At 42.3% G+C, this 19,639-nt stretch overlaps 1 protein-coding gene across 1 annotated transcript in view; it reads left to right on the top strand.

The window, feature by feature from the left end:
- The window catches only part of fras1 (Fraser extracellular matrix complex subunit 1), a 411,473-nt gene that overhangs the window by 118,568 nt on the left and 273,266 nt on the right, over positions 1–19,639 (top strand). The window contains exons 3-5 of the mRNA XM_078170455.1: positions 7,647–7,754; positions 13,827–13,919; positions 16,493–16,652. Of these exons, the coding sequence (XP_078026581.1) occupies positions 7,647–7,754; positions 13,827–13,919; positions 16,493–16,652 (361 nt within the window). The remainder of the gene's footprint in view (positions 1–7,646; positions 7,755–13,826; positions 13,920–16,492; positions 16,653–19,639) is intronic.

The following is a 19,639-nucleotide window of genomic DNA, read 5'->3' on the forward strand; positions in this document are numbered from 1 at the left end:
AATTCTAACCGACAACCCATCAGCCAAAGGCCCACAGTGCAAAACTCAAACTTAGCTCTGCCCTATATAACATCCTCGACTAGGATGTACTGTGTGTTAAAGTTATGGATCTATTTTTTCCTTTATGAAATTGGAGACGTGCAGCCGCGATGGCTGAGCTAGTTGAGCCCTAAATCAAATCTGCGGCAGATATCTTTCTCCAGGGGTGGAATGAAATAAGCCCTCAACTCCTTAGACGTTTAATCAACGAATCCCAGGTATGGGTCCCTGTAGGGGACAATCTCACCAGGAGGAGGGGAGGAAATGCCACTACCACTCACGCTGCTGACTGTTGAACAGCTCCCCTGGCTCAGTCTTGACAGAGCAGGAGGTTGGAAGGTCAGGTAATAGCGAGTCCAGGTTTGCTCCCCTGCTCCGGCCACTTTAAGAGGTCCCTGTTTACAATGATCTAGGGGTCAATCCCATTCTGCTAACGGTCTATTCAGGAGGCAAACAGGATGTGGATTTGGAATTGAGTGCAACCTCCCCTATCCCCCGAGACCTTGGCTGAAATGGACTCACCCTGCGAGCTGTGGCACTCAGTCCAGTCAGAGCTGAAGTCACCTATACTGTTAGCTGCTGAGCTAATTTTACAAAGCTCTATTAAGACTCAGTGACATGAATGGCAGCCACAGGGCCATAACAGGAAACTAGTCTGTCTGAGGGCGTACCTGCATGCACACAGACTTATTATAAACCCCAGTGACCTCTTTACCCAATTTAAGTCAAAGCAATCCAAGTCTTACACATGGCACTCTGGTTTTACAAAAAACAAATACACACATACAAGTTATTAATATCGTCTGACACTCCCAACACATAAACACACACACACATACTTGCACACATATCAAAGGGTTGACTGCAAAAGGGACAGTTACATTTGGGGCAAAACTGAATTTTATTTCTTGTTTTAAATCTCTCTTTAAGACAAGTTTATCTGCATTCAATATGGTTATTTAAACGCAATATAAAAAACTTCAGATTCAGGGAGGTTGTTAGAGACTCAAGTAGGGCATCAGTGCACCTGTCTGCTGTTGATTTTACAACAGATGTTCCCAAAATTCATTATTTTTGATGTGATTAGTTGTCTTAATCTGTGAAAAATAGGATTACCTCTGTGTCTGGTATTAAAAAGGGATTTGAATGCAGGAGCTTTTGTTTTTTTTTGTGTGTGAATAGAGCCAAATTTCATGAAATATGTATTATATGTAGGTGTCGCCTCTCTGTCAGCTCAGCTACATTTGTGCAAAATGTATGCTCTTACGTGTATTTTGCAAGTGTTGGTGGTGTTTTTGGTGGTTGGCTTTGGACACTGGTGATGTGTGGCTAAGAGTTATTCATCGGGATGAGGAAATCAACTCACCAGCCTGTAAAGTCTCCTCTCTTGTGACTCTGCTAGCTAGCCAGGTCAAGGTTTACAACATGGAAGAAGACATGAAGAAGACATGAAGAAGATTGGCACCAGCTGAACTAGCGTCCTCCCAGCTATTGTACAGGTGTTGAAAAATACACTGGATGACCTCTGTGTCTCATCAGTTTCCAGCAGAATATAAGAAAGTCTAATATCCTTAAAACTTGGCTCTTTTTCAATATGCTGATCTAACAGAACAGAGGGCTCTAGCGAGAGAAGGAGAGGTGGCGTGTGCTTTACATTGAATAAGGACTGGTGTGACAGTGGGAATGTGAGGTGCTTTCCCGTTCCTGCTTTGGATCACAGCTATATAATGTCTACAAACAGCTGCAGAGCAGTGCTGCCGTGCTCGGGGGGAGCAAGCATGTTGGCCATCTTGTTGAGATTTGAATGTGGACAGTTAAATCATTTCAAAACCAGAAAACCATTCAGAAACATGGACAATTATATAAGAGCAGCCAACGATGCAAGAAGAAGCAATAAATGACTAAACTACAGAGCACAAGTTAAAGGAGCTGATGGGATCCATTTCCCTGGAGTTGTACCTTGTATAATTGCATGTGAGACATGATTGGGTGATTGATATTTAACCAGTACTTTTACCTTCCCTTGTACTTTAATACAATTTTCATTTGCTTGTACTTTTCATTTTTTAAATTGCTACATTCAACCTTTCTGCTTTTACTTGAACAGATTTTTGATTAAGGTTTACACTCAAACCACTTTCCTAAAGAAAAGAATGTAGCCTGAAGTTCTACTGTTCTGGTCCAGTCAGAAAGATTTTCCATTTTTATCTTTGCTTTGAACCTCTTCCCCTCGTAGGGGCAATCTGTTAGAAAGCTATCTGACAAAGAGAGGATTGTCACCACACTGGAGAGCTTCACTGATTTGTAATGAGATTGGTTGGTTTGGTGAAACCATGCTGAAATGTTTATGGTCAGAATGTCACACAGGCCTTTTCACACAGACCGTACGGAAAGACCAGGGGCAAGTATCTCTCTTAGTTTTTTAAAATTCAACTAGAGACTGAGAGGGATTGGCATACTCCGCGTGACAAACTGATCTCACTCTATCCTGGGATTGCTCTTTGCAGTCAGAGCATATTACCTGAGAGACAGTTCCCCTTCCTGTAATAGTGAGAGTGCACGCAGGGGGTGCAACTCTGAGTGCAGTGTATTTTAGCAGGATTGCTTTTCCTGTTTGTACTTTTAATAACTTCAAAGGCAGACAGGCAGAGCAGAGAACTCTCATGTGTCAACTGTTTGCTGAAGACACATGAATGTGTGTAAAGTGAATTTGTGTGATTTCTGTGATCTTAAATTTGAAGAGTTTTTCATGCAGTTTGTCTTAATGGTTGCACCTGACACCAGTTAACCATGGTTTCCTGTACCTGTGTTAGGCATTGACTTTACTCATTTTCATATCAAGCTGAAGCGTCCTCAACTTGTCTTATTGGGGTGAATTTGCGACTTGGAGGTGCCTTTGCATCTTTTCTCTGATTTTGTGTGCATTTACCTTGAAATTTAGTTTGATGTTGTAACTAAATTTATGTACTGTATCCTATTTTAAAGACTTGTTGCATATCGGTGACTTTTTTTTGCCATCAATTGTTGTTTTGTTTGACCAAAGAATATGGTTCCATATTCTTCAGTAGTCTCCAAGTAAACAGCTTGTTTGGGGTACATAAGCATAATTTATGACCTTTCACATTCACTGGTTGACACTAATGCTTGCTCGCCTCATTTGTTTACATATATATCAAAAAACTGTGTTTAAGCAGTCCATAAACCTGATTCAGACCTCAGTTAGAAAAGCAACAGGCATTGCAAATTTGCATAGGCTATAAATGCTGTGGTATGTGCCATGTGGTTCAAAAGTGCCCCTATATGAATACACATTAAATATGCAGGTAAATATCATGTAAAAAGTAGGAGAAACCATTTACCAAGATAATTAAACAGAACTTTTGTTTTTTTCCCCAGTATAAACTTCAGGAGCTCCTCAAGGAATCCTCCTGGGTCCCCTCGTGATTGCAGTTTGGAAACTGTGAAAGGCTGTTACACTGTTAAAATTTTAGCTTTATGCTCCCATCTTCATGTTAAAATATTAAAAATGATACACTGAGGAATTCTATCTTTGCAATTTTAATGTTGCAGCCACAAAAAAATACATAGCTCCATTATTTGTGATATTTAATCCTTTTTGAACATCATCAGCAACATGTTTTCTGAAACTTTTTCTTTTTCTGAAACTTTAAGGGGAATATCAAGAGTTAAAAACATTCATGTGCATCTTCTGCATGACCTGTTTCTACATCAACTAGTCTTGTTTTGTTTGACAGAACTAGTCCTTGTAAGTATTGTACATCTCAGATTGTGTGAGCGTTCTATAGTTTCTCTCTCAGGAGATAAAAGCAGTGCCACCCACATTTTCGTTACTTCTGAAGGTTGCTCCTCCTTCTCTCTGAGCTGGAACATTAATGTTGTGAGCAGAGATTGCCCGTGACACGTTTGCCCTTACATAAAACGCATTACACATCTGGCCACAGCTGTGCAGAGACGCTCTCCCACAGACTCGTATATGAACACATGTACACATAAATAGCTCAAACCACATTTCAGGGAACATATCAACTGACATGCTCTCTCCAGGAGTGCCTTTCCTCTCAGCTGGCTGCCTTAATTAAATTTTCATTCTGTGGTGTTATCCTTTCTGTTTGTGTCTTTCAACATGACCTATAGCTACTCCCACATTTTACTGCATGTTAACTGCATGACTTTCTCTTGTACCCTAACTCGATTACCAAGAAGAGCTGTTTAAGGAATTGTAATGGCTCTCATTTTTCAAAGTCAAATTCAAAGTCACGGTTCAGTAATTCCAAGATTGTAGTCACATTAAAGGATAATTACACTTTACAACAATATGTGATTTTCATAATTTGCCATGTTTAATGTAAGTAACAATATGCTGTACTCAGGGTGATCATAGCTGAGGATCTGGGAAACAAAAAGTCAGATAGTCAAGAAACACAAGCAGACGGACAATCAGATATGTTGAAAACAACCCTCCAGGTTAGATCAAACTTATTTGTAAGAGACCTCTACAGTGGCTCATAATTGATTCAGCACTGATTTAGGTTCGATACATGGCTTGTTTTTAGACAACGTCTAGTCTCAAAGGCCTCCAGCATCTTACAAGTTTAACAGGTTGTATTGAGTTTTGTGGCTCTGCTTGGTGGATTCTCTCACCGTCTATGATTGCAATCAACCAGGTGTGCTGCCAGAGGTTTTTTTCTGCAATGATCGAGGGCTGTATTTAACACATTATCTTCTCCTCATAATGTGCAAGACCTCCATGTGAATAACACTGGTAATAGAGAGCAAAACACTTACTTTGGATGTGTGTAAAATAACCCCATTAGACATCTGTTCTTAACCAGTAAAGGGTCTGATTTGATTTCAAGTTTGATATATACACTATCTGCACAGCATTTCATGCAAAATGTGTTTTCCTTATTTGTTATAAAATTCATAAAACAAGTGAAACTGTATTGGGTAAAGATTGAATTATCCCACTGACAGTGCTTTAAGTCTTCAAGGCTGAATATGAGACTGATGTGTTAAATATAGGGCTGCCCCCGACTAAGAATTTTCCTGGTCAACCAACAGTCGTCATTTAGGGCCATTAGTCGACTAGTTGCCCACGTGTTTACGATATTAATTTAATTATTAAATGATATACTTTGGTGGTTTGAGTTGAAGGTGTGAGAAAGAATAGTATCAGTAACATTGTTAACACTGTGCTACATTACAGAGAAATACAAAACCGTACTAATGAACCTTCATTAATATAGGCCTATATTTTATCTCCAAGTGCACGTCACACACTGAGCGAGCCGCCTGTTAATGACGCTGTGGGCTAATGGGCATGTAGCTACTTCCATGTTTCAGATGATACGTCATGTTTGTAGTCGACCAATGAAGATGAGTTTATATATCACCTTGGGTTCGTCCTTCACCTTCTCAAAATGATCCCACACTTTGGATTTCCTGCCCGACATGTTATTAACTAGCCTGTGGAATAACCGCAGGTACCAGCCCTGGAAATTAAGGGTGGTTCACATGCCGCATCTTTAACCATGTGGAAAATCCAAGGTCAGGCACTGGGCGCTACTGGTGTGCCTTTTTTGTACCAGTTTTCAAGAGCGTGGCGGCATGTTCTTTGCTTAAGAAGCAGAGTGCAGAGCTGATCTTCTTCCAGGTGCTGTTTATAAGTGTGTAGGCCTATCGTTCGTGGGACAGATGTAAAGCCCTGGGTAGCCCTGCCCTCCATTGGTTTGTAACCTGGCTCCTGTCTGACTGCTGAGTGTGGTCACTTCCTGTGTCTGTCCTTTCAAATTAAATTCCCACCTGGTCCAGTCATAAAGGTTTTGATTTATTTTGACAAGGCACAGGTCCTAATGGAGTTTCACGTTTGTTTTTTGTTTGTGTGTTTTGTATTCCCTGCAACTAAGTGACCAATGAAATCTTGCCGACGAATGACCTTTCTAGTCGACTAACGTTTGGTCGACTATAAGGGGGCAGCCCTAGTTAAGTACACTTAAGTTTCGTTGTGATTATTGCATCTTTCAAATTATTTTGATGGTATACGTTTCTGTGTGTAGACAAGTGATACAGTCCTGGTGAATATTTGTACAACCTATTTGAAGCATCCATTTATCTCAGTGTCCCAGGGTCAGATTCTTGGTGGAAGTATCAGGTGGTGAATACAACCTATTTGAAGCATCCATTTATCTCAGTGTCCCAGGGTCAGATTCTTGGTGGAAGTATCAGGTGGTGAATGCCAGTGTATTTTTTAATATTACCATTAGTCTCCAGTGTCAAAAATGTTAAAATCCTGCACACAGATTCTTGAAGGTGGACAGTTTTTGCAGTGCACCAATATAACGTACACAGGATGGGCGCTCTGTGCTGCCAAATTGCCATTTGTACCCTTTAGTTTTGGGACCTACCTGATTTAACTGTATTCAATCCTTCCTTTAACAAAGAAGAACAGCAAGTTGAGCCCCTGGGTGCACAGCCAGGACACCTTATCGTAGATCCATCCACAATGTATTGCCTATTGCTGTGTACCCTCTTGTGTCAGCATACAGTATATTGGACTATTAGTGGTCTGGTTGTTACCTGAGGCTAAAGTTTCCTGTCCATTAAGATGTCTGCTCTAGTTACCGTCTCAAATGGAGCAAAGTCTCCACATTTAACGGTCACCCCCCTCCATGAAGTGTCCACTCCATAAGCACAGCTGCCCGTGGATATTCCCGTCATGAGTGGGTAATTAATCATCCGTCTAAATCGGATTTATGGACTGTAAGATGATATATCTGAGCATATGCAGGCTGGAATATTGATTTAGGTTTGGCTTCAAGCTAGCCATAAGACATTGTCAGCTCGATGTTATGAGCTATTGACAAACACTAGGCATGCTAAAGGGTGCAGCCAACTGGTAGAAGTGATCTCCAGCCTTTCTGCCTTCTTTTGCTCTATCTCATTGTGTAGTTGGCCATGGTGCTCAAGGCTTTTAATCAACACTGAAGCAGTCTCAGTCCACCTGCAGCAGAAATCCTTCAATGGTTTACAGCCTTAAGTATAGAAGATGATAAGAGTTCAAAGTGTGAAATGATTTTCTTATGGTGGTACAAACTGCTGCAGAGCATGGAGGCAGTTCTGATTCTCCTGAGTAATAAGACTGAATAATATACATCCATCGTTTGTTCACTCCATGTGTCTGTTGCATAGTGTGTCTATAATGCATGATTACTGCACACTGTGCAGTGATTGTCATAACGCCTGGTATCTATTTTGTGTCAGCAATGGTGAGGAGAAAATAAACTTTGGAAAGTTAGACAGCAGATGATGTAAATCAAACTGCAGAAGACTGAAGCAACATTATCTGCAAATCTCAATGCAAGTGAGCAAAAAAACAACCTTTTATCAGTCACATTAATATGCAGAAAGGAGTCTATATGTTTACTGTCATTTGCTCCGGCTGTCAACATTAACGTGACATGTGGGTGTGATAGAATATGATAATGGAGCATGAGGAAGTGTTTTTTGTTTTTGTTTTTTTTTTATAGTGATGAATCAAGTCTATCTTCGGCAGTGTTTCATGTCTGTTTTGTTTTGTCTCTTGACAGAACAACACATCATGGAGACCGCAGTCGTGTCAGGAGTGTACCTGCTACAGCGACGTGGCCATCTGCAGGCCCACCCACTGCCCCAACCCACAGTGTGACTTTCAGAGGGTAAGACGACATTTTACATTTAACAGAAAAAGTTTGGGTGCTTTTTATTTTGGGATGGAAAACAACAGTACACACAAAAGATAACAAGAAATCTATTTTTCTATGTAAGGGTGGTGTTATTGCTCTGTACTTCCCCTGTTGTAGACAAATCCTGTGAAAGGACAAAGAACATAAACATTTAAGTTGGTGTCTCCATACAGCTAAATTATCCTGTCTGTCGCATTCAGCTACAAATTAGGAGCATTGGTTCCTAATTTCCTAAAACAGCTCGCCATACTTTTACCCAAATGGGTAAACAGTGCATTTGTTGTGGACTATTTTTAGAGGCAAATAAATACAGTCAGCAGGATGGTGTATGCACTTCTGTTACTTTCAATTAGATTGTTTATTATTTAATTTTTATTTACTGTTAATTAGAGCTGCCACACAAAATAGAGGACAAACAAGCAACGTGATTTAAAATGTTAAAGCGTTGTCTCTGGCTTCAGATGCAGAGGAAAATTGAAGCATTAGTTTCGACAGCTATTTAGATTTAGACTTAGTTTTTGTCTTGAGACGAAAATGATGATTAGTTTTAGTCATTATGTTTTCTATGTGTTTTTATCTTCAAACTAATCCATTTAGGCTCATTCATGTATCAGAAATTAGAATCAAGGTGACAGGTCGTTTTTTTTGTACAACTACAAATAATTTGTGCACACTTCCAAACTGTCATTTGTCCAGCAGTGTTTGACAGGTTTAAGGGCTAGACCTTTTTAGACAGGAATTGTGCAAATTTGCAGGAAAGCCCAATCAGTCTTTTTTCAGCATTGGCAGTATAAAAACAAAATCGGGGAGTGCAGCAAAATGCCGCCTACCTATTTTGGTTTATACAGAATGCACCTTTTTTGGGGCAATGGGGGGCGTGAGCAAGTAACAAAACGTGTAGCTCAGCATGTGACGTAAACAGTGACGTGGGAGGGAAGCCGCCGCTAGTCAGGCGGTGATTCTCTCGTAAGTCGGCCCGTTCTTCACCATCCCCATTCCTTGTCTCCCCAGTTGCTTATCTTTACAGTGTCTGTCAGATTTGCGTTTCCCTCTTGCTACTAGCTGCTCGCTAATTCCAGCTATCAGCTGTTTCCTGTTTATCCACCGCCAGTTGCTCGCACGTGCGGCGTCATCAACAGCTCCTCCTGTTGTGGAAGGCTGCCTCGTTCTGTTTAAACTGAAAGGATTCCGCCAATATGACTACCCTACGAGGTGGAAAATTGGGCGCCTCGGATCAACTCGCCAATCCGGCTCTGTGTGTCTAAATGCTCGTAGTCTGAGTGGGCGGAAGTTCGCTGCGTAGATCAGCCTCTCATTGGGCAGAACGAGCCACCCGCTGAAGTCCCGTCCTACCACCTCCGGTTGTGTAGCAGTTTTCAACCGTTTTCAACACGTCCTTTACTAACTTTTGCGGTGTTTGATCTTGCGGGGATGTAACCATTTTTCTGCAATGGTTCGCGTCCTGTAGGTGATATTTTTGTGGGCGTGTTACACCGAAACCTGTTTCCCCCCGGCAATATTTTTTGCAAGCGCACCATTGCTGTGGCACCGTCCAGAACGATTGTGATTGGTTGAAAGAAATACACGCAGCTGGGGCGTTTTTTTCTCCAATCTTAAAGTGAGAGTCGGCCCAGCCAGACCTTTCTTTTCTTGAGAAAGGTCTGGTGAGTGAGACTAAAATGCTCGCAGCTGGCCGGCAAAATGGCCCAACATGTGAGACAACTAGGATTTGTCTTCAGGTTCATTGTAAACTCTGACTTATCCATCTATCAGACTGTTAAGAAGCAGAAACATAACTTGATTAAAGCCTGAATTCTTTCATCTGCAAAATGTTTGTCTGGCGTTTTACTGAGCCTCCTACCTGCCTGTCAGACACCATCAAACCACAAACCTACTCGATCTGCATCTCAGCGGAGTCCCATGGGGATCAGCTGTTAGGTCTCACGGCTGCTGGCTGCTTGCTCTGCTGCGGTTTAGCAGCTAATGAGCGGAGCTGACTGGTAACAGGCATCGCTGCAACTAACAAACTCCACAATTCATTCAGCAGCTCCACCATCCACAGTCAGACACACACAGCTGATTATTTACTGCTGAAGTACTGCTTACACCTTGCACCAACGGCTGATGCTGCTATGGTGTGAGGGTTTTTGTTGGTTAGCCAAACATCCTGTCACTGACTAATTGTTGGAGTTTGCCAGCCTGTTGCTCATGCAGCATTTGAAAATAATTGCAAGCACGGCCATTCCCGGCTTTCGATGCCCAATAGTCCACCACTAACATTTGCGTCATGTCTCGTTTGGGCAACAAAAATTAAACATAGATTTAGTCTTAGTTTTCATTATCAAGATCTGTTTTCATCATCGTCTCGTTTTCGTCATGGAGAAAAGGTCGTTGACAGAAAATTTTCATTATGGTTTCCATCAACAAAATTCACACTGGATAATCCAAGCAGTGTGGAAATTCCAGAAGCTGGGACAAAAAAAGTTCAAGTCTAACAATAAAATGTTTCTTCCAAAGCAGCTCTGCCTCTGAGAAATACTTTCAGAAGTCGCTCAAACCTTCAAGTGATTGAAAGTGTTTGAAAAGAGTGGGAGCATGGAAAAAGTTCAGTTACACCTACAACTATGTGTTTTATGTGGTTTAAACTGCAGACCCACTTTCATTGTTTATTTAGTAGTTATGAAGTGTTTTTTTAGCCACAGAATATAAAATACTCTTCAACTACAACCAGAATCTGAACACAATCAAACAGTAAGTGAATAAAATAAATAGCCTTAAATATTCAGGATCCTCTTTGTGATATTTTAATCTCCCTCTTTTCATTTCACCTTGAAGTGCAGATCTACTTTCAAGGGCCCATTTAATCACTTGTCTTTGTGTGTTACCCCTACAACAAGAATCAATGAAATGACAGACTATTGTGCAGTGAAGTCTGCCGATTGCACCATTTAATCTGCCACAATGACAACTGTTCGGAGATGGTTAGTTCCAGCCTAGCTTTTTTGGCTCATTTGAATTCACAGGGACACATTTTCAAAGCCCTTTTTTAATCCATCTATCCGGCTGTTCCTCCCAGTGCTTCTTCTTAAATGTGATTTAAACGTCAAAGCCTGCAGTGACGGCATCAAATCCAATCCCAACCCTGAGCTAAGGCAACAATCAATGCCTAATGAATTCCACTCTGCTGGTTAGCAATCCATTGTTAATTAAAAATTAGTCATCATGCTCACCAAGCCGTGTGCTCCCTCCCTCTAAAATGCTCTCAAAATGTGACTCCCTCTCACCTACGCTGTGATAAAAGGAGTATTAGGGCTTTTATCATCTGTCTGTCCCTGATTATAAGGCTTTCTTTTGAAATCCACAGCCCTTATCTGCAAGCTTGAATTTCCTACCTTATCGACTTCACTGAAATCCATCTCTAAATTTCACGGGGGGTGTCTTAATATTTCTGCCTTTCTTATGTCTGAATAGGCCGGCTAAATCCTTCGCTTGTTGTCTTTGTTTGCTCAAACAGCATATTCTAAGTGATGCATATTGACTGAGTCTAGAAATTCAGGGAACTTAGCCCCCTCATCAAAACTCTATCTGCATACCTTGCATCATCCATTCATCCATCCATCCATCCATCCATCCATCCATCTTCAACCACTTATCCAAAGCCGGGTCACGGGGGCAGCAGGCCGAGCAAAGCATTCTAGACGTCCCTCTCCCCAGCAGCACTTTTCCAGCTCCCTTTGGAGGAACCCAAGACGTTCCCAGGCCAGATGAGATGTGTAATCCCTCCAGCATGTTCTGAGTCTACCCCAGGGTCTCCTTCCAGTTGGACATACCTGGAACACCTCCAGCAGGAGTCACCCAGGAGGCATCCTGATTAGATGCCAGAACCAGCACTTTGGCGTTGGCGGCTTTTTGGCCGATTGAGCATGTTGAATCGGCAGCGGAGCTTGTCGGTGAGAGAGATCACTCTGTTTGGCTGTTCAGGTTTTATTTCCTCGCCCCTGTAGCGAGTGAATCTGACTGTAGTGAAACCGGGGCTAACCGGTGCTTCCTCCTCAGGCTCCACTTCACTCAGCTGCCCGACAGACCCGCTGCTTCTTCCCACTTTAACCTGAAAAACAAACTGGAGCTAGCTGTGAGCGGCTAGCGGTGCGTTAGCCACAGCATGACCAGAGGGAAGTACAGCCAGTTAGCCTCCGCTAGCCTCCCAGCTAGCCCTGGCTCTCCGTTTGGATCCAACCGGAGTACTGAGCTCTGGTTTGTTATTCAGGTTAAAGTGGGAAGAAGCAGCGGGTTTATCAGGCAGCTGAGTGAAGTGGAGCCTGAGGAGGAAACACCGGGACCGTCTGGATGTAATAGTCCGTGGAGGTGCTGCGGTGCTCGGCTGCACAGATAGGAAACCCCTCGGCTGACAGGATGTACCACTCTCTCACTCCGCTCTCTCTCACGCAAGCGCAGAATGTACAAACTACTTGGCCGTTGGTTGTAGTCTGTGTAGTGTGTTGAAATGCAACTGACACAGGGCGACGTGAGGCGACGTAGACAACGCAACAGTTGGCTTTCGTCGCCGCTAGTTTTTGATGACGGTTTGGTGTGTCCGCACCTTAAGGCTGAGCCCAGACACCCTTTGGAGGGAACTCATTTTGGCCACGTGTATCTGTGACCTCATTCTTTCGGTCGTTACCCAGAGCTCATGACCATAGGTGAGGGTTGGGACATAGATGAACCAGTAAATCAAAAGATTTGTCTTCTGGTTCAGCTCTCTCTTGACCACAACGGTCCGGCACAGCCCCCGCATCACACCTTGCATCAGTTTGATAAAAATTGATTTGATTGAAACCATAAAGTTTGTGTTTACATTATTTTATAAACAGAGTAGAAAGTGGTTAGCCAATCTTTAATTCACCGGCTGATCCTTCACAGAAGCACAGGACCCCCATGTAATTACCTTCTATTCCCCAGCAAAAGAAACGGCAGGAGTGGAAAACCTTGAGCCTTACTACTGTGAGAATGCAGCAGTCCAATGATAAATGAACTCTGTTCTCTTTGAGCCTGAACCATCTCTCTTTATTTGCAGCAATAAAATCTGAAATTGGATCAAATTCTTGTACTACAGCCATATTTTGGTAATTAAATTTGAGGCTGCAGACAGAAAAAAGGCTAGAGAGACTGAAAGATGACAAGTTCAGGAAAAGAGATACAAGAACAAATGAATGTATGAAAACATTTAGAGGTTTAGATTATTAGTGTTTAATTTATTAACACAAATGCTGTTGTGATGGATGGATTTTCGCCAGCTGTCAAGTTCAGCTGGTGGTCTTGATGTTTGTGTGTTCGCAGGCGATTGATGACCAGCTGAAAGTACAATATAATCCCTTGGTCTGTCTGTTTATTCATTGCAACTGCTACTTGCTCTACAGCTCCTCTCCATCTTTTTTATTTCCCATACTTGTTATGTATACATTTCGTTTCCATTCTTCTGCCTATTCACATGTAATATGTCTTCGGGTGTGCCTCTATTCAGTCCTTTTTCTCTTTTTCAGTTGACACAAGACATTCTCTGAAGCTCCTTGGGGGTTGTTTTTCTCACCTTATATAAATTGTATTCCTCCCCTCCTTCTTTTTTTCCATTCCATAGCATTTGTATTCACAAATAAACGACACCTAAACTATTCACTGGCTCTGCTTCTGGCCCTGGCTGCTTTCCCATTTGCTTGTTTCCACACATTGCGGCCTCAATCAGGGCGTGTAGGCAGTGCGGATAAAGGACTGCATGTTGAATCTGTATTGTACCACCTCCATTGCGCTTGCTCTGCATTCTACACACTGTGTATGCCTGATAGAGTCTTCATATTTTCATTATTATCACTTCGGTCGTGCTATTTGCTATTTGTGATTTCCATGGAAATGGACAGACAGTAATTGACAAATTTTGTATTCATGCTGGTTAAAGGCACCTAACACCATTTTCTCTCTCTGTCTCTCGGGATTTGTGTGTATTTCGGTTGTGCTAGGAGTGTATTCATATTGTGTGTGTCTTTTCTAAAGGGCGAGCGTTTGAGGATCCCTGCCAACAAGTGCTGTCCGGACTGCATCTCCTCGTCCCAGGGCTCCTGCCAGTACGAAGGAGTTGTATATGGAGTAAGTCAAAGTGACAGAGGACGGAGAAAAGACTCTTCTTCTGTGTCTATGCTCTGTCTTTCCTCCTCTCCTGATCAATCAACCATTCTACAAAACCTTAATATGCACACATAAGATGCAGCCTCTGTAGATCCATTTAAAAATATATTACATGATCCTGAGTATAAGAACATCTCTGTCTACATACTTTTGGTTTGGTCAAGGCATCTCAGTTCTGGTGCAGGGAAATTACTACTGAATACAAACTAATATTGTAGATCAGTGGTTCCCAACTGGTCCCACCACGGGGTCCACATTTCTCCTTAGTCAGTAGTTCAAGGTCCATGCAGTAAAATATATTCAGCATCATTCTTGCGTTTGGCCATGTCGTTGAGCTAGTTTGCTGTCTCTGTCAAGTAGCTGTCAGTTAGTCACTCACTCTGCAGCAGGAAACGGCACTTTAAAATAAAAGTTCTGTGCCGGAAATTCACTGTACTCTAAAATAAGGTGTGTCTTCTAGAGGGCTTTTCCTCACTGACCAATAGTCGTCAGTTAGGGCCATTAGTCGACTAGTCGCGTGTGAGAAAGAATAGTATCAGTAACACTGTTAACACTGTGCTACATTACAGAGAAATACAAAACCGTACTAATGAACCTTCATTAATATAGGCCTATATTTTATCTACAAGTGCACGTCACACACTGAGCGAGCCGCCTGTTAATGACGCTGTGGGCTAATGGGCATGTAGCTACTTCCATGTTTCAGATGATACGTCATGTTTGTAGTCGACCAATGAAGATGAGTTTACATATCACCTTGGGTTCGTCCTTCGTCCTTGGGTGCAAATCCCTGCAGCCAGGCTATAAAATCTGGTGGAAAGCCTAAAACCTGAAGAGAGGAGGCTGTTACAGTAGCAAATAAATTGGTTTTGGAAAGTTCAACAATCACATATTTTAGGTCTGTGTGTATGTGGTGTTTTCACTTGTCTCGGTGGGAGACCCTAAATGAAAAACGTTGCATCCAAGGTGATTAAACGTATAAATCACATGCCGTTTGTTTGTTAAATTTGGTCACTGCTGAAAAACTGTTTTAAAGACCCACCCCTTCCTGCCTCTCTGTTACTAAAGTAACAATCACTGTCTTGTTCAACTTCCATCGAGTGGCCTCCGGCTTAACGAGCTGGACTGTTTGGCAGCCATTTTGGACAGCACACGTCCTCAAGCGAAGAACAAAGCCATTGGCGTCACTTCCCTGGTGGAGTGGCACTTTAAACAGATCTGAACTACCAGGAGAGGAAGTTTGGAGAGGAATCGTGGCCTTTTGAGGGCTCTACTGCATCTTCACTGAAGAACAGTGGTGAGAGCTGTAACAGCATTTACAAGCTGTCACCACTGCTGCTCCTTTCCGAGGCAGAACTGTTTGGATTGAGCTCTTGTCTTTTTGCAGACACCCAAGGTCATACAGGATGATGATTTTAAGGATGGCTGACGTTTTTATGGTCAACCAATGTTTTGACAGACTTCTGAATCTTTTTGAATCTATGAGTAGCTAATATGCAGAGTATCTGAAAGAGCCAGGACAGATCCAGATTCAGCACCCTGGTCTGTGGTCATGACCCAAACTTTTAATTTAGCATACATTAGAGAGATTGTACATATTCCATATTTAAAGGAAGAATTTTCATATTGGCTGCTTGCCAAAACTATAAAAAGGTTCTCGCTTGTTTGCCACAGAAATCTATTCTTTCCAGGGTGAAAAAGCATTTAGATCAATTCTCTATTAACACTCACACTAATGATATATTTCATGCAGGCTAAAGAAGGTTTTATTGCACAGCCTGACGCCTCAGAAAGTGAGTAAAGCCAGATCCTCACCTCTATCATTTTGACTGCAGGCGACATTGACGTGCTGATACCTCATTAAGAGAGAAAGAACAAAACTGAATTAAAATATCCACAAATGGATGTATTATACTCTAAGTACCACTCTAATTAGTACCTCAGAGATGGTTGCGTAAGTATTGATTTCATTGATCCACCTCTGTCAATCACTGAAGAGAAACATCCTCATGGTTTTATACCACATAACATGTTGGCCTGAGGCTTTTTCGTAGCACTAGTATGTACACATATTCAAGTGAGGAGGAGAAATCTAGGAAGATCGCCAACAAGCTTCCTGCTCGCCTAAAGCTGAGCCAACTTTTGAAACTACTCTTTACAGCACATACTGCTCTGCTGAAACAACTCTGTACAAACTGATATTGAACATCTGCATTTCACTTTTCAGATTTAAAGGTAATGTCCTCCCACAGTTTGCTGCCTTATACACATTCACATACACCCTCTTGTTTTTTTCTCCTTCCCTTTTCCCATGGTCTGCTTGACACATCTTTCCTCTTACCTTCTCCCCCCTCTGTGACTCTGTTCTCTCGTCTGTCACTCAGGCTTAGGCTTACAAAGTCGTCTCGTCCACAGAGAGCAAAACAGCTTTCCTCATCCTTCTGTCTCTTCAGCTTCTTCCTCTCTCTTTTTCCCCCTCTGGTTGTATTTCTGCGTGTAACTGTCTGTCTGTCTGTTTCTGTGGTTTCCCACAGCATGACAGCCAGTGGAGTCCTTCACCCTGTTCGGTGTGTGTTTGCTCCAGAGGGAGTGTATCTTGCAACGTTCGCCCCTGCCCCCCTCTCAGCTGTCCCAGGGACCAGAGCCCGTTCACTCCGGCTGGAGAGTGCTGCCCCAAATGTGGCCGCAATGGAGGTAAGGGTGCTAACAGGCCCTTTTGCACATACTCGTTTCAAATTCAGCCACTGTCTTATGGATTTGAGAGGACCATATCATTTTGTGTGGCATAGTAGTGCAGTGGTTATATGGATTAATATCAATTTGGTATGATTTTATCTAGGGCTGGGCGGTATACTGGTTTGTACTGAAAACCGATATTTATTTTCATTATGATATGAATTTTTCATATACCGCAATACCGGTGAATAGCCCAAACAACGTCCAGAATGTGCGCGGCGGGAAAGTGTTTCAGCGTGGTCCTATTTCGCCACTGCACACTACAGGCGTGCTCGAGCTGGCGAGAGTGAGAGCATAGAGAAAAATTTAAAGCCGGAGAGAGTCCTGAAAGCGAAGCAACTGTACACAATGACCCAGAAGAACTCATACTATTAAGAGCAGTGTTTCCTCTATATGCAACTAGCAGCGGCGCACCGCCGTTTACAATTCTCCTCGGCTCTCTGTATCGCGCACAGTGGAGTTTTGCCCCGATGCACACACACACACACGCACGCACACACAGGTGAGCACACTAGAGCGTGGTTCAGGCCGCATTTTCCTGACCGAAGACGACCTGAGTCCAAGACAATTGGCCACACCCCCCTCCACTCACTCATACAAACTATCAACATTCAGTGAGCGGCGCTATGGCAGGTGTCACAGTACACGGCATTTCACAGGAGGCAATTGATTATTTTTGGAGACATAACGATGATGTCATTGAGAAGTAACCAAAAGGGCCTAAACTACGCATTGGAGGGATATATTCATCATTTTATTGTTGAGAAGGTCGATGAAAAGCTTAAATTACAAGCCAAAATTTACAGGTCACAGTGTACGCTTGTGAACCGCATCTCGTTGCCGTCACCATCAAAGACAACAAGTTAAAGTGCCACTGAAGTTAAGGTTTTTGGCTCAGAATGTGAGAAAAGGATAACGGCCTTTTTACCATCTTTACCAAGAGTGTCTCTCCGTTAGTTTGGTGCTACAGTATTTACACTGAATCATTCAGCATAACGTTTGCCAACCTTTGTTATCTCTGCCATTACAGATAAGTTAATGAAGCTAAGCTCCAGAAGTTAACGTTAGCTTAACTAGAGCCCTTTGGACAACAGCTAACAATGATGTACGATCACCAAAGTACAAAACTAGAACAAAACAGGCTAATGAACTCCCAGCAAACAAGGTGACATGATGAACAACGCAGCTAGGAGCTAACGTTAGGCTAACTTTAGCTAACGTTAGCTAGAGATGTTAAAGATAACTTTATATTTCTTTGCAGCAAAGTGACAATATGTTGCCTCAAACACAATGTTGACTTACCTTAGAACAGATGTAGACATCATTGTTAATCTTATTCACGTTGAGTTGATGTTGTGGTCTAACGTTACCACACAACTTTATCCAAAGGAGACACTTTTCTCGGTTGAGATGTGGTTTAAAGTGTAAAAATACACCTGGTCGCCCAGCCTCTCAGGATACCTTGTGTCAGAGTTGCATGTACCCCATGCACACCGTTTGACCATTTTTAAACTTCAAATCTCAGAAAAAGCTCATAAAACCGAACAAAACTGACTTTCTGTAATGCATTACAATGGACGTCCAGGCAGAGAATGTCCAAGTGTATGGGAATGGCTATACGCACTGTGATTGGCTCATCACGTTCGAGGGTGCGACGTAGCCATAGGTTAATTATAACCGAGCACGGCACTAATGGAGCGGAGCCTGTGTTGCGTTCAGGTGTTGTCACGTAAATAACAAATTCCAGCACTTGAATAGACCATAACACAACACAGCAGCATGTCAAGTGGGCTGAACCCGAGCAAAATACCGTCAAATACTGTGAAACCAATATGATTTTTAAAAAAAACGTGATATGAAAATTTTGTCATACCGCCCAGCCCTAATTTTATCTATTACCTACAAGTCCCTCTGTTTGTACCATTAACTGTACTGTGTACTGTTGAGGTTGGTGTCCTGCTTCCAGGCAAACATTTTGTTTCAGTTTATGTCATGTGGATATGAAAATTAACTCCGTACAGTGGATGTTTCATCACCTTAATTTTTCTTATTATTTTTGTAAGTTAAGATTATGATGTTGTTGAATTTTAATGCAGTTGAGAGTGTTTGGAATGCATTTAATTGCTTGTGGACATGCAAGCTTTGAGAGTTACACATGTAGGATGCAGAAATCTTGAGAGCGACAAAACACAAACAGTCCTTTTCACAGCAGCCATGTTTACTTATTTGTTTTGTGTAAACAGAGTTTGCTTGTCTGACAGCACAGTGTGATTGTATCCACATTTCTAATTTGTGCTGTGGAAACACTGGAAACTCGTCCAAGAGCTCAAATTATCACAAAAGAAAAACGATCACTGCCCAGGGTGTAGGAATTCAGATTGCATTTTAGTGAGACTGGTCATTGCTGGGTAATTTTCTGTACTATCTATCTACGATGTGTCAGCGATGTCCTGCTCCACCGTCGTATGAATAACGCCACTCATTTAGCCTGGAAGAGACCTGAGGCTGCTGCTGCTGACCAACACCAGCTCCACTTATATTCCAGTGCCTTCCTCAAGGGCATCTTTACTGTAGCTGCAGCTCTCTTGATACCCGATACTGCTGGTTAAAGAGAGGCAAACAAAAACAAAAGAAATCTCACAAATACACAATATAGTGCATAAACACTTCTATGAAACAGTGAAACAGCGTTACTTATTTCAGGGCTGCCACACACACACCCACAGACACATACACACACACACACACAATGGCCTGCCCTGTGGACTGCTCTCACACACTCTCGCAGGAAATCTGAGTCTGCGTGTGTTTGTTGTGGAGCTGACAGTCGTATAGAGCAGCACTTTGCCTCAGGTTAGCTCACTTTCTCCTCTTTCAATAAACATGAACTCTGCTCTCAGTTCATGTTCCTCTAACCTCAAATGAGCATAACTGATGCTCCTTCA

This window comes from Epinephelus lanceolatus, chromosome 9 (genome assembly GCF_041903045.1).
Source record: "Epinephelus lanceolatus isolate andai-2023 chromosome 9, ASM4190304v1, whole genome shotgun sequence".
Classification (NCBI taxonomy): domain Eukaryota; kingdom Metazoa; phylum Chordata; class Actinopteri; order Perciformes; family Serranidae; genus Epinephelus; species Epinephelus lanceolatus.